This window comes from Phocoena sinus, chromosome 8 (genome assembly GCF_008692025.1).
Source record: "Phocoena sinus isolate mPhoSin1 chromosome 8, mPhoSin1.pri, whole genome shotgun sequence".
NCBI lineage: Eukaryota > Metazoa > Chordata > Mammalia > Artiodactyla > Phocoenidae > Phocoena > Phocoena sinus.
Window position 1 is genome coordinate 36,449,578 of NC_045770.1, and position 15,299 is coordinate 36,464,876.

Genomic DNA, 15,299 nt, shown 5'->3' on the forward strand with positions numbered 1-15,299 from the left:
TTTCAATTCTGTTGTAAAGTGGGTATTCCAACATGAAGGCTTGATTAGGATTGAGAAAGGATCATGAGAGAATTGGTTGGGGCTGGTGAACACAGAAAGAGAAGGATTTTAAGGCAAGGGTTTTTAAGAGACTTGGGAACAAACAGTTGTTTAATGCTGTCTATAGCATAGCGACTGAAGTTTGCTGTTGACTTAAAATTTTTGGTAGGAAATTGTTAAAGAAAACTTTTTCATGACACTTGTTAACAGCAGTAAGAATGACTTTATTAAAGAGTGACTATTGCAATGGGGGGTTTGTAGGAGAGAGAGATTAAGCTTAACTCTGCATACAACAAGGACAAGTGAGAATTTATAGACAAGGAACAGGGTGGGGGTCTGTGGATGGAAAATTACTAACAGGAAACATCAGGAGTACGGAGGATTCTGGCTAAACCAACTTTATGGGATCCTTGTTGAAGGAAGGTCAGCATGCTAAGATATCCAGGGATAAGGAATTTGATCAGATGAGGAGGGTGATGAGACAGCAAGGGTGGGGGATTTTTGTTAAGTCATCTCTACTCAGCAGGATTCTTGCTAAAACTGGACTAACTGGGCAAAGGACAGAACCCAAGGCCTAGTAGAGGCCCAAGAGGGCTAAGAGGAGCTGGACTCAACTTTGGTCAGAGAGAGTCTTTGCAAGGGTGGCTAGGGGAGTTGGAGTGGGTATGTGTAATGGACAGTGAAGTAATTGACAATTGTTTATCTTTCTTATAAGAGTTTCCTGAAATAGTTGAGTCAGGTTGTTAGAGATGGTGGAATAATAAAATTATGTTAGTGTCTATAGCTGAAAGTTAGTCTTATAATACAAATATGTTGCGTGCGAGTAGTTGATTTCTATTTTCAAAACTCATGTAGATACCATTTGGCAATCCAAATCAAGGGGAATAAGAACACATTTCAGTGCTTCACTTCAGGGCTCATCATTGGGGAGTGGAGAAGGTCCCTTTAATCCTACCTTGTATCCTGAAGTTGGATGTTGAGCTAAGTGTCTCAAAACTCATTTTTTTTTAACGTTTTTGTTTTGACATACTATAAATATGGTATAGCCCCTTACTTTAGAATTAAGATGCACATTGCAAAAATTAACATGCATGATAAATGAAGCACTGTTCATAGGTAGTTTATAAAGATGTTTTTCTCAAGAAAAACATGCACATGAGGATGATGAAATTTAAAGTGTACTCTTTGACTATAAAGAAAGTGGGCAGATTCCCAGGTTTCCCCAGGATTCTAAGATTTCAATAAAAACTGCCAAAAAAGAAATGAAAGAAGTTTTTCAGTTTCTTCCCCCCATGGATGTCAATTCTTTTGTAGCACAGAGAAGCAGACTAAGGTCCTTAATCGTCATTATTACTCTAAAACTTGGAGGTGCTACATGATTAAAGTTTTATTTTAATTTGAAGACTCTACTATAGCAAAGCATTTAGAGAACTCATTGAAATGCCTAACTCTGTCAGGTTGCTCCCATTAGCTAGACACATTCATTGTCAATGAAAATGAGGAAGAAGCAAAATTTGTGTTTTGACATGCAATGAGTCCCCTAAGCTCCTTACTTTGCTTCAGAATTTATGTATCTCAGCTGTCACAACACCACTTCCTGAAGCAAAGTAGGTGTGTTGTGGCAACTCTTAATATAGGGATTCTAAAGTTAAACAAGGTGTGTGATGTGGCTATTTGTACTACATGACATGCAAAACATTCACCCAGGCTACTGCTCGAATCTAAGGGATTTAGAAGGACAGGCCTAAATGAAAAGGAGTTATCATGCTAAATCAGAACTATGGTCCATCTAGCATAGCAGTGAGTAACTAACAGAATTTTTAAATACCTTTAGGTTTGCCCTTCCTCAAGCAATATTGAAGGTAGACTCTCAGGACATCAGACGTATGGAGGCAACATGTATGGAGAAACATCATCATCAAGTTTCAGCTATAGTAGTCTGAACATCCTAGTGAGTTACACTGGTTATGTCTCACAAACCATTTTCTGTAGAGAGTTTTATTGTAATCTTGTTTTTGCTTTCAATACTTTTTATAACATTATACAAATTGAGACACTATGGTACCATTTAAGGGATAGACACATTCATCATTAAAACATAGTGGAGATCCAAAAAACAGACCTATTCATATAAAAGATTAATGTGTGACAATGTTAACACTGCGGATGAGTTTTTCAAATTCTTTTTCAAATTCTTTTCCTCTTTATGTTGTTACATAATATTGAGCAATGTTCCCTGTGTATAATCTTCTAATAGATGAGAAAATTGAAGTTTGGAGAAGTCAAGAAACTAACCAAGGTCTCAACCAAGTGGCAGAGTAAAAATTCAAATCATATTTGCATTTTTCACCCAAGAATTCCCCAATTTCCTCCTTAAAGTCCTCTTTATCTAGAATGTTCTTCCCCATCATTTTAATTTGACTAAAACTTAATCTCTCTTGAAATATATAAATAAATATCTACATACTTATATCTGTATCCATATATATCCTTTCCAATAAACTGTCCCTAACTTCCTACAAATGAGTTAATGCTTCTCCTTGATGGTCTCATATTCTTAATATTATGTTTAACACATCATAATAGTTAAGTTTATATCACTAGATAGCACGCTCCTTGATGGCTAGAATAGTCATTCTCCGTCCTTAATCATGATTATACTCCAGTTGGCTAACATTGATTTGTCATGCAGAAGGTACTAAATAAAAGTTTAATTTATGAATGATTGAACTAATGTCTCAATTATGTTGTAGGACAAGCTGTACCACTTTATTAGCTCTGGTAAATCTTAATTTCTTGGTTTTTAAAATAAATGTGGCATTGTAGTCTAGCTGCCATTCATGTGGCCTGGTCATGTAATTTAAGACTTACATGACTCATCAGTTTCCTTTTAAGTTATACTAGGACTCACTCAGGTCCCTTCCAGGTTTTTAGTTATCCATGTTACTCATCCATATAATATGTATTCCAGTCTCTCCCAACCTTAGCCTGCAACAACATATGGAATGCTCAACAGACAACTTATAGAGCTCGATATTCATGACCCTGTGCTATTTTTTAAACATTTATGTGGGGGTGGATGTAGAGACGCTAGATAAAATGAATCAAATTGAACAGTAAATATGTTTCTCTCAACTAGTCTGAGCAGAATACTACAGGATTTTACTGAGTGACACTACTAAATTCAACATTAGACAAATAAACACAGTTGAAATTCAGTGAATTGTATGACCTAGGATAAACAAAATTAAATCTCTTGAGCCTCACTTTTCCTATATAAAAATAGGAAGAAAAATAAATGTATAATTAATGTGAAAATTAATAATATAATGCACATGAACTCTGTACTCCACAGATGGTACTCAACATTAGGGTCCTTTCTCTCATTCTTTTCCATTTTAAGGTTCTCTTTCTTCAGAATTTCTCATTTATAATAGCCTTTGTGGTAGGTAAAGCCAAAATAAGTATTGTCATTTTTTAAACTTTTCCCTCCAGTTCTACACATTATTAAGTTATTGATAGTCTTCTCCCTTTCATTTTTTTCCCCAAAATTTCATATCAAAAGTGCTTATCATGGGCTTCCCTTGTGGCACAGTGGTTGAGAGTCCTCCTGCTGATGCAGGGGACACAGGTTCGTGCCCCAGTCCGGGAGAATCCCACATGCCGCAGAGCGGCTGGGCCGTGAGCCATGGCCGCTGAGCCTGCGCGTCCGGAGCCTGTGCTCTGAAATGGGAGAGGCCACAACAGTGGGGGGCCTCCGTACCGCAAAGAAAAAAAAAAAAAGTGCTCATCATGTCTCTGGCTTGAGCTAGGCCAGAGTGAATGTGTGGGAAGCAGGAGGAAGTGATGAGGCTTAGGTTCCGCTCTTCCTGTTATTGTTCCTTCAACATTTCTTTCTCTGAACAGATTCTCATGATTCATCTCATACACATGCCTTTTTCTTACTGTTCTCTTTCCCCTCTCTTTATCTTTTTAGGTGCTTGCAACATCTCCTAAAGTATCCCAAGCTTTTCCACAGCTTTCTCTCAGAATGTACCCTTCATTTGCAAACAAGAAACTTTCATTTTCAAAAATGAAGTAGTACCAGTCATGGGGCAATTATCATTTATAGATCCCAATCTTGCTCTGAGACACCAGACTATTTACTGGCTGAGCCCCTCAGGCCTTTATTCCATGCCAGTTGAGCAGTAAGTTTCAAAATAGTTTCATTAAACTATTTGTATGTTCTTGGCTATATTGTACCAGAAAATCCTCCCTTTCACATAAAATTAAATATATAGAATTTGAGATTTTTGTTCCTGGTTTTCAATTCGTGATGACCCTTAATGTTATTATATCTAGAAATTGAGAAGATACAAAATAAGAAAAAGAAAGTTGGAGGAGGGAGATGTGATTCAAAAAATTAGGCAAAGAAATGTATCAAGACATGAAAAATATTTCTACAGATATCTGTGTGTGTTTAAGCTTTGCAGTTGAGTTACTATTATACTTCACTGTCACAGGAGATGTTAATCTTATCACAAGAAGGGACTATATCTTATTAAGTACAGTCAGCATGCATAGTGGAACAGGAAGATTTACATCTCACACAGGAGGCACAGGGTTCAAGGTCTGACATATGACATCATGTACTCTTTCCTTCTTTTTTCATTATTGTGTTCCTAATATCAAATCTGGTCATAATAGGTGTTCAAAAGTACTACTGAATGATTGACTCAATAAACTGGAAGAACTTGTTACCACATTTAAAACTGAATTTGAACCACAAAATGTCTTCTTATTTATATATGTTTTAGGGAATTTCACAAAAAATTTAGCAGAGGTTATTTAAAGCACCTTGCTAAAGGAAGATTGGGTTAATCAGATGCAGCTAGTTGAAGCCGTTTTGTTTTAGATATAAGTCATAGACAATAACAATGAAACCTAAAAAAGTTAGGGAGGTCTTTATGACTTTCTTTTATTATTTCAGTTATTTACTCCTATTTTCTCTCCTTCACTGCCCTGTAACTTCAGCAACATCCAAGTAAAGGAAATTTACTTTCACCTGATGTGTGCCAGACTTCTTTACCTAAACCATAACAAGTGCACATATTGTACACATAAGAAGTACAACATCATTTAAAATGGTACCATGCTGACACAACACACTTACTTACAGCTTTTCTTAGGAACACCATGACTCTCCTACGGGGATGCCTTAGAGTGCCACATAGGAACCACAAAGATCGCAAGTGGCCCTTATTAATGAAGCACAGTGACTTATTTATAAAATTACCAAATATGCTCACTTAGCTTAATGGGATACTAAGTCTCCAAAAAAGAAAAAAAATTAGTCCCTCCTACTGAAGTATCTTCCAGATCTGGAAATGGAGTAAAACTCTAAATTTATGTGCAGTTGAAATTTCTAAGTCACGCTGCTGTTTTAAGCTACTTTTCTTAGTAATTTAAAACTTGCAAGTCTAGAGTGAACAATTAATTACATGCAGAAAAACTACTTAGGAAAAATAAGTAGTGTTCAATGGAAGTTACAGTTGAAAAAATAAAATATAGAATTGATAGACACTAATTTAAATTTTTGATTCACTTGGTTTAAAAAAATTGCTTCTATAGATGTAAACAGTATAATTGAAATAACATCACACTAGGACTGTAACTTGATGAATAGGCTATAGCTAGGCCTTTTGATTTGATGATCCAGAAAAACAGAACCCAATATTATGTAACAAGATATAACAAGGAATCCTTTATATCATATTAAAGTAGAAACTTAAGTATGATTTAGCAACTACCCTAGAATAATGATTTAAAAGCCGAAGGCCTCAGTTCTGAGCTTTTCTTTCATGTGAGTTGTTTAATTTATATTAAACTAGATTTGCCAACAGACCTGGGTACACCTTCACGAAGACCTATGGAGACATCAGAGCATTTTGTTCACTCATCTGTTTCCTTATCTGGTCTGCATGTTTGCCTATTCAGTAGTAAAATGGAGCAAACATGAACTGAGTCTAATGAGTCATTCCAACCAATCTTTGATTAGAGACCAGGTTTATGACCTGGCTTGACTCATTTCTTTTGTTATTACCTTGGTTTTCTTCCTAGGTGACTTTAGTAAGGCTACTCCTAAGTCAGTGAACCTCTGTTCCCTTACCTGTGAAGTAAGTATATTATCTTTCTTCCTTTGCTATAGGATATATGTATTGCAAAGATAATGTATATTAAAGCACTGGGAAAATAAAAGTTAGTATACATGTATTAGTATACCTATTTGTATATTAGTGTACTGTATATTAGGGAAGATTACAAATCCAAATAAAGAAGACATGGTCTAGTCTTCAAAGACATGTAATCAAATAAAGAGAAGGAGCACAAAACAATATGGTATATTAATTTTCTATTAAAGTTCAGATTCTTTATTCTAACAGTTAGAAACTACTCTTGAACACTTCAAGTGGAGTTTTAATTTCACTTATTGCACCTGTCAACTCTAGAATTTACATTTGGTTCTTTTTCATAAATGCTGTGTCTTCACTGATAGTCTCTATTTGATTATACATTTTTACTTCTTTAGCTGTATTTGACCAAATTTATAATGGTTACTTTTTAAACCTGACAGCTAGTTCCTCTCACAGTCAGTTTTTATTGTCTATATGTTTATCCTGTGTATGGGTCACATGTTCCTGTTTCTTTGCATTGTTAGACCCAAGCGGTCTACGAGGGATTCCAACTCGCCCAAGAACCGCCAAGAGTCGAGAGCCGTTGCAACACGCAAGAGGTTTATTAGGAGCCGATGCACCGGGGTTCCCTGAACCTCACGCAGGAGGCCGATGGGGAATCCCTAAAAGCGGAATCACATACTTTTTATAGGTTTATTTATTCATAGGGCGGGTATATTCTCACAATGATTGGGTAAATGTGGTGACTTTTGAATTCATTGGCTTAGGAACTTTTGTCCCACCTTCTGGCCGTTATAGTTGTCTGTTCATTGTGGCGGTTAGGGCGTATACCTGTTACGGGCAACTGGAAAATTACCCGCTGTCTGGCAAGTCCCCGTCAACTGAAAAACTCCAAGAATTGGTTTCGATAGGGAGAAGGAGTGGCGCACGATAGGGAGAAGAATTGGTTTCGATAGGGAGAAGGAGTGGCGCACGATAGGGAGAAGAATTGGTTTACGGGAACAAGTGAGGGGGTGGAAAGTCCCTAACGGCCCCACATTCCCCCCTTTTTTTTTTTTTTGTAACTAATTCCAATCATGGAGTTTCAGTTTCTTTTTGCGAGTTTTGGTATTGTTGCCTTAGCATTAAAACTTGTACCGTACTAATGCGTTCTCTAATAAAGGCTATCAGGCGATTCAGAATGCATGGTCCAAAAGTTAAAAGCAACAATAAAATAATGAGGGGCCCTAACAAGGTGGAAACTAAAGTAGTAAGCCAGGGAGATTTATCAAACCATGATTGAAACCATCCTTTTTGATTTTCCCTTTCCTGTTGTCTTTTGTCCAGGCGCTCCCTAAGTTTGTCCATTGTTTTGGTAATAGCCCCAGAATGATCAATATAAAAACAGCATTCTTCTTTTAGTGCAGCACATAGTCCGCCCTCCTTAAGGAACAGCAGATCTAATCCCCTCCTGTTTTGCATTACCACCTCTGAAAGCGAGGTGAGGGATTCTTTTAACTGAGTTATGGAACTTTCTAATGCCCGGAGGTCAACATCTACAGCTTGCCTTAAGGCATCATAATAGTGGGGTTGTTGGATGAGGGCTGTTGTACCCGTTCCTACCCCGGCTGCCATTCCTAGTCCTAGGAGTACAGCCAGGGTGAGTGTTATGGGTTCCCTCTTAAACCTTCCTCTGCCCTCATATTCATCTAGAAAGGATGAATCTGAATGATAAATGAGTCTGGGGACCAGCTGAACTAACACACAAAAATCGGTTGAAGCTTTAAGGACCTCTAAAGAAATGCAGGGGGTCAATCCTGTGTTACATGCCCACCATCCATCCGGAGGAGGGAGGAGATACCCTGAGCCCTGTGGGAGGCTTAAATTGGCACAAAGATGTCGGTGGGACGAGGGGGGCGTTCCTACACATGTACCGTTTCCTAATACTGAGGCCAGGGTCAATTTACTATTTCCTTCTTGTTTCCATCGACATTGATCTGGAGTGTTAACATTATTATAATTAGAATTATATCCTATAGCATCATAATAAGGGGGAGGAGCAGCATAGCAAAGCCAACATGATTTGGTAGCCTCCGGGTTTGTGGCATTTAAAACCTCAAAAGCCGCCTGGACCAATGAGAGCATTCGGTCCCGGGGGGTCTTGGGCTTGATTGTTATTCCTTTTGGCTCAGAAGTTTGGTTTCTTATCTCTGGTAACGCTGTGGGAGGGACCAAAGGTAGCAAAGAGTGCCCTATCTCAGGGTTGGGGCTTATAGGAACTGGAGTAGGGGTTTCAATTTTTAGTTTGATGGTCATTAGTAATCCATCATTATATCCTTCTTTATAAAACCTGATTCCCCATGAATGGCCATTTATCCAGTTTTTATCCTTTTTTCCTGGTTTACTAAAAGAGATCTTAAGGGGATGGCACCATTTAGTACATTCAGGCCTATAAGTTAAGGGGTTGGTTGGGTGTGTATAATTGGCTGTCACCTTAATAAAGTCCCAGCCAGAGGTGGGCTTCCAATAGGTGTCTCCTGTGGTTTCACACCCCCAGCTTTTACAATAAAAATGTTCCTTTCCCCCACATTGATAATTTAGGGACCTATGGCGATGAAATCCCGGGCATACATAAAAGGTAGGGTTGCTAAGTTTCTGTCGCGTACCCGAGTTTTGGCAGCCGTATTGGCCGGCCCGACCGGGTATGGATGGGGCATTTTGACGATCATGGGAGTGTGCTGTGTCCCAATTGGGAGCTCCTATGGCTAATTTACAAACATCGGGGAAAAGGTCTGGCCACCAGGTCCAAGGAGCAGCAGTATGGCTAACAGACCATATTACATCTCCAGTTTGGGAAATTACCTGCCAGGTTAAATGCTGGGGCAGGTGAGGACTAAAATTACTCACAGTCAGTAGGGGTAACAGAGTTAAAGTTATAAATCTGATGATCGCAGAAGCTTGAGCTTGAGCGGGTTGCTGGTCTTTTGGGCTCGCCATTCCGATGTTGCAGATGCTGGTGCGGCCTTCACGTGTGAAGCGTGGATCCACGCAGCGATGCCGTCTACCTTTATAGCCGTGGGGGTGGTGAGCAGGACGATGTATGGTCCTTTCCACCGAGGCTCTAGAGTCTGGGTTCGGTGCCGACGGACGTACACGGAATCTCCGACTTGGAAGGGATGAGCCTCTGCTGGTGTTCCTGGTCGGTAAGCCTCTGCCAGCTGGGACCACACCTCCTTTTGGACCAACTGGAGTCCCAACAGCCTAGCACATAAGTCAGTGTTATTCTGGCAGTCAGGACTTAATTTCTCCCTTAGCGTAAAAAGAGGAGGTGGGGCCCCGTATAGTATTTCAAATGGAGTAAGATAATAGCGGGAGGGGGTATTTCTAGCCCGGAACAGGGCTAAGGGAAGGAGCACCGTCCAATCTGTACCGCCAGTCTCTATGGACAATTTAGTTAGGGTCTCTTTTAGAGTTCTATTCATTCTCTCTACCTGTCCTGAACTCTGGGGTCTATAGGCACAATGTAATTTCCAATCAGTCCCCAGGTATTTGGCCACACCCTGACTTACCTGGGCGACGAAGGCGGGACCATTATCTGATCCTATTACCTTTGGTGCCCCGAACCGGGGGAAAATTTCTTCTAAGATCTTTTTGGCCACCACAGTAGCTGTCTCCTTCTTCGTCGGGAAAGCTTCTACCCATCCTGAGAAGGTATCTATAAAAACTAGAAGATACCTGTTACCGTACCTTCCAGGGCATATTTCAGTGAAGTCGACCTCCCAATAGGCTCCTGGGCGGTCTCCTCTGAGCCTTTTTCCGACCTCAAGTTTTCCTTTATGGGAGTTTACCTGTTGGCATGGAATGCACCCTCGTGCAATCTGCTCAGCTATTTTGGTTAATCCAGAGGTATCATAACCTGTCTTATGTAATAGGGATACCATCTTCTTGGTTCCCAAGTGTGTCCATCTGTGAATCTGTTGTAGCATGGATTTTGCTTGTTGAGGAGATAATGTTCCTTTAGTTATGGCTGGGGTAATTGTTCCCCTATCATTTGGTTTCCCAGGACTCTCATCTGATAGTTCTAGTATGATTTCCCGTAGAGCCACTTCTCGTGCCACCCTATCTGCCATGTTGTTGCCTCTTGTCACCGGGGTATTGTCCTTCTGGTGTCCGGGGCAATGAATGATGCTGACTTTAGTGGGGAGCATGAGGGCAGCTAGCAGTGCCACTATTTCTTCTTTGTTTTTAATTTCTTTGCCCGCCGAGGTGAGCAACCCTCTTTGTTGGTAAATGGCCCCATGGACATGGGCGGTAGCAAATGCGTACCTACTGTCCGTATAGATGTTTACCTTTTTGTTTTCTGCTAGTTCCAATGCTCTAGTCATGGCGATTAGTTCAGCCCGTTGGGCCGATGTCCCTTGTGGTAATGCGGCTGCCCAGATGACCTCTTTCCCGTCTACCACGGCAGCTCCCGCCCGACGCTTACCTTCCTCTAGGAAACTGCTTCCGTCAGTAAACCAGGTAACGTTGGCGTTGGGGAGGGGCTGATCCATCAAGTCTGGTCTGCTACGGTGTGCTGCAGCCAGTACTTCCTGACAATCATGGATGACGGTAGTGCTTTCCAGGTCAGGGTCGGGTAGCAAGGTGGCCGGGTTGAGTCCTGTGGCTGAGGTAAACTTAATACGATCTGAGTTTAACAGCAGGGCTTGGTAATGAGTCATCCTGGCATTTGTTAGCCATCTGTCGGGTGGCTGGCGAATTACATTTTCTAATGCATGGGGGGCTGTTATCGTTAGGTTCTGCCCCAAAGTCAGTTTGTCAGCATCTTTGACCAAAGCGGCCACCGCGGCGATTATTTTTAAACAGGCGGGCCATCCTGCTGCCACAGGATCCAATTTCTTTGATAGGTACGCAACCGGGCGATTCCAGGGGCCCAGTTTCTGAGTTAGTACTCCCTTTGCGATGCCTTTATTCTCGGCCACGTACAGATGAAAAGGCTTAGTAACATCTGGTAGCCCCAGAGCCGGGGCTGATAGTAGGGCTCGTTTAATTCGGTCAAAAGCCCGTTGTTCTTTATCACCCCAAGCAAAAGGGATGCCATTTTTGGTCAGGGGATATAAAGGGGCTGCTAATTCAGCAAACCCCGGAATCCATAGCCTACAAAATCCGGCCGTCCCCAAAAATTCCCTAACTTGTTTGGGACTCTTGGGGGCCGGTATCCGGGCAACAGTGTCTTTCCTGCTTTCCGAAAGCCATCTCTGTCCTCCTTTTAACAAGTACCCCAGGTAACTAACCTGTCGTTGACATATTTGTGCTTTCTTTGCTGAAGCCCGATATCCCAATGTTCCCAGTTCTGTTAACAGCCTCTCGGTTCCCTTGATGCAGTCTTCTTGGGTTTCAGCAGCTAAAAGAATATCATCGACATATTGAAGTAGAGTTACCTGGGGATTGGATTCTCTATAAGATGCCAAATCCTGGTGGAGAGCCTCATCAAAAATGGTGGGGGAGTTCTTGAATCCTTGTGGCAGGCGAGTCCATGTCAGCTGGCCTGACATCCCAGAGGCTGGATCCTTCCACTCGAAGGCAAAGTAAGGCTGACTGAGAGAAGAAAGTCTCAGGCAGAAGAAAGCATCTTTAAGATCCAAAACAGTGTACCAAGTGTGCTGAGGTGGAAGAGTACTTAAGAGATTGTAGGGGTTGGGTACCGTGGGGTGGAGGTCCATCACCCGCTTATTTACCTCTCGTAGGTCTTGTACCGGTCGGTAATTATTAGTTCCTGGCTTTTTAACTGGCAAAAGAGGGGTATTCCATGCAGATTGGCACCTTACCAGGATCCCTAATTCCAGTAACCTTTGTATTTGAGGACGGATGCCATCTCGGGCTTCTTTACTCATGGGGTATTGGCGGACCGTTACTGGGGTGGCGGTTGTTTTAAGTTCTACCACCACAGGGGGCCGATATTTTGCCATTCCCATACCGGCAGTTTCTGCCCAAGCCTGTGGAAACCTAGTCATCCAATCCTGCATGTCAGCTTGTGGAGGCGAGGGTGTTTCATATATCCTGTGTTCATCTTCCAGTTTCATGGTCAAGATTTGGAGTAATCTCCCTTGGTTGTCAGTTATGGTGGGCCCTTCTGGTTGAAAGTGGATTTGGGCCCCCACCTTAGAGAGTAAGTCTCTACCTAGCAGAGGGTATGGGCACTCAGGTATGACCAAGAATGAGTGGGTTACTCGTCCCACCCCAAGATCTACTGTCCTTCGGGTGGTCCATGAGTACTGCTTATTTCCAGTGGCCCCCTGGACCCATGACCTTTTAGTTGAAAGGGGGCCCTTTGAATGAAGGAGGACTGAGTGCTGGGCTCCGGTGTCCACCAAGAACTGGACGGGTTCCCCCTCCACTTTAAGAGTTACCCTGGGCTCGGGGAGAGGGTCCGAGCCCTGACTTCCCTAATCTTCCTCTTCCAATGTTAAGATTTTATCTCTGGTTGGCCTTCCCCCGTTCCTTTTTTTAGGGCATTCTCTTGCCCAATGACCTTTTTCTTTACAGTAGGCACATTGGTCCTTGTCTAATGGCCGCCTTCTATCCGTTGTTCGCCCTTCCTGTCTATTTCTGTCTCTACTGTTTCCTCCTCTGACTACAGTGGCCAGTATCTTACTCAAATGTCTTTCTTGCCTCTTATCTCGTCTTACCTCACGAGCCTCTTGTTCCTTCTGCTTTCTTTCTTCCCTTTCTTCCTCTGTCTCCCTCTTATTATATACCTTATCTGCCTCTTTTACTAAGTCCTGAAGGGAGAAACCTTGTAGGCCATCCAGCCTTTGTAACTTCTTTCTAATATCAGGGGCCGCCTGGTCAATAAAGGCCATTGCTATGGTGGCCTTATGTTCCTCAGAGGTTGGATCATAAGGAGTGAATCGTCTAAAAGCCTCCATTAAGCGTTCTAGGAACACGGTTGGCGATTCCTGGGGCCCCTGAGTTACCTCTCTTACCTTAGCCAAATTCGTGGGGCGCCTGGCCGCTCCATGGAGACCCGCCACCAGAGCCTGGCGATACATTTTCAGGTGCTCCTTACCTTCCAGGGTATTAAAGTCCCAATTCGGCCTGACGAGTGGAAAACCGGCATCAATCTCATTAGGCAACTGGGTAGGTTGTCCATTGGCGCCTAACACATTCTTTCTAGCCTCCAGGAGAACCCGTTGCCTCTCCTCAGTTGTGAGGAGAGTCTGGAGGAGCTGTTGACAATCATCCCAGGTGGGTTGGTGGGAGAAGACAAGAGACTCTATTAGAGCAGTAAGAGCCTGTGGGTTTTCAGAGAAAGTAGGGTTATGCATCTTCCAATTATAAAGATCTGCGGAGGAAAAGGGCCAGTATTGAAGGGGCCTATTCCCGTGGTTATCGGGGGGGCCATATTCTCTAAGGGGTAAAGCAGTAGAATCCGGGGAAACAGCCCTCCGGCTTCTGGTGCCCGCCGAGGGACCCCCCCTTTCCGCCATAACAGGTGGCCCTACTGGTGTGGAGGGTTGTGAAGCTGGGGGTCCTAGGGGCGACATGGGATTTAGGGCCGGAGGATAAGGAGGTGGGGAATCTAGAAGAAGCAAATCAGACTGCAGGTCAGGATATATCGCCTTTGGCGGGTCCGGGGCAGCAGATGACTTTTCCGTGTCTGGGGTTTTCTTCAGGGCCAATATCTCCGATTGTGCTGGAGCGCATGCAGACGTGCCTGTTGAGGAAACAAAGGGCCGGACCCACGGAGGCGGGGAGAGAACTAGATCTTCCCAGACCAAGATATATGGTATCTGGTCTGGGTGTCCGTGGGGTCCTGTGTTAAAGACCCTAGACTTGACTAGCCCAACCTTATCTAACAAAAAAGATCCTTCGGGTGGCCACCCTGTCTGAAATGTAGGCCACTCAGAGGTACACAGCGTTTGCCATTTTCCTTTCCTTACTTCTACCGAAAGGTTGTGGGCCCTAGCCCTAACTTCGGTCCAGTGGCTTAGGGTAAGAGAAAGAGGAGTCGTCATAGTTTGTCCCATTGTCGTCCGTCAAAAGAAAGATAATAGTACAGAAAAACAATAAAATTTCAAAAGACACACATTGATATTGCCGCCGCGAACTTAAACCCGAAACCAACTCAAATTCAGATGGCAGCTTATATAACCTGCCAGAACCAGCCGCCGCGAACTTAAACCCGAAACCAACTCAAATTCAGATGGCAGCTTATATAACCTGCCAGAACCAGATGAAGGGGAGACAAAATTTGTTTCTCCTTCCAGATGGACCACCAGGGCGTCCCCCGGGGCCCGTGGACACCAGCTTTCGGCACGTCTGCCTAGCCAGGAGTCCAATACAGATTCCACAGCAAGCCGGTTCACACGGCTTTTTCCTAATGGCGGCTAGCAACAAACAAACGACAAACAAACAGACAATTGGGCTCGAGCCTACCTGATACCTCCGACTCCCGATGTTCTTGTGACCCGGGGGCGAGTGGGGATCCCGGACGAGCCCCCAAATGTTAGACCCAAGCGGTCTACGAGGGATTCCAACTCGCCCAAGAACCGCCAAGAGTCGAGAGCCGTTGCAACACGCAAGAGGTTTATTAGGAGCCGATGCACCGGGGTTCCCTGAACCTCACGCAGGAGGCCGATGGGGAACCCCTAAAAGCGGAATCACATACTTTTTATAGGTTTATTTATTCATAGGGCGGGTATATTCTCACAATGATTGGGTAAATGTGGTGACTTTTGAATTCATTGGCTTAGGAACTTTTGTCCCACCTTCTGGCCGTTATAGTTGTCTGTTCATTGTGGCGGTTAGGGCGTATACCTGTTACGGGCAACTGGAAAATTACCCGCTGTCTGGCAAGTCCCCGTCAACTGAAAAACTCCAAGAATTGGTTTCGATAGGGAGAAGGAGTGGCGCACGATAGGGAGAAGAATTGGTTTCGATAGGGAGAAGGAGTGGCGCACGATAGGGAGAAGAATTGGTTTACGGGAACAAGTGAGGGGGTGGAAAGTCCCTAACGGCCCCACACATGTCTCACTATTTAATTGAAAACTGAACATTTAACTAATATCTTATAGAGGCTCTGGATACTAACTCCCCTATCCTTTT

At 43.0% G+C, this 15,299-nt stretch overlaps 1 protein-coding gene across 1 annotated transcript; it reads right to left on the reverse strand.

The window, feature by feature from the left end:
• Positions 1 to 9,151: 9,151 nt before the first annotated feature.
• Positions 9,152 to 14,221, reverse strand: LOC116757431 (the record flags this gene model as incomplete). Its single annotated transcript, XM_032638961.1, is given in 1 exon segment — positions 9,152 to 14,221. A coding segment is annotated over 1 exon segment (5,070 nt), but the record flags the coding sequence as incomplete, so codon positions are not given.
• Between the last annotated feature and the right edge of the window lie 1,078 nt (positions 14,222 to 15,299).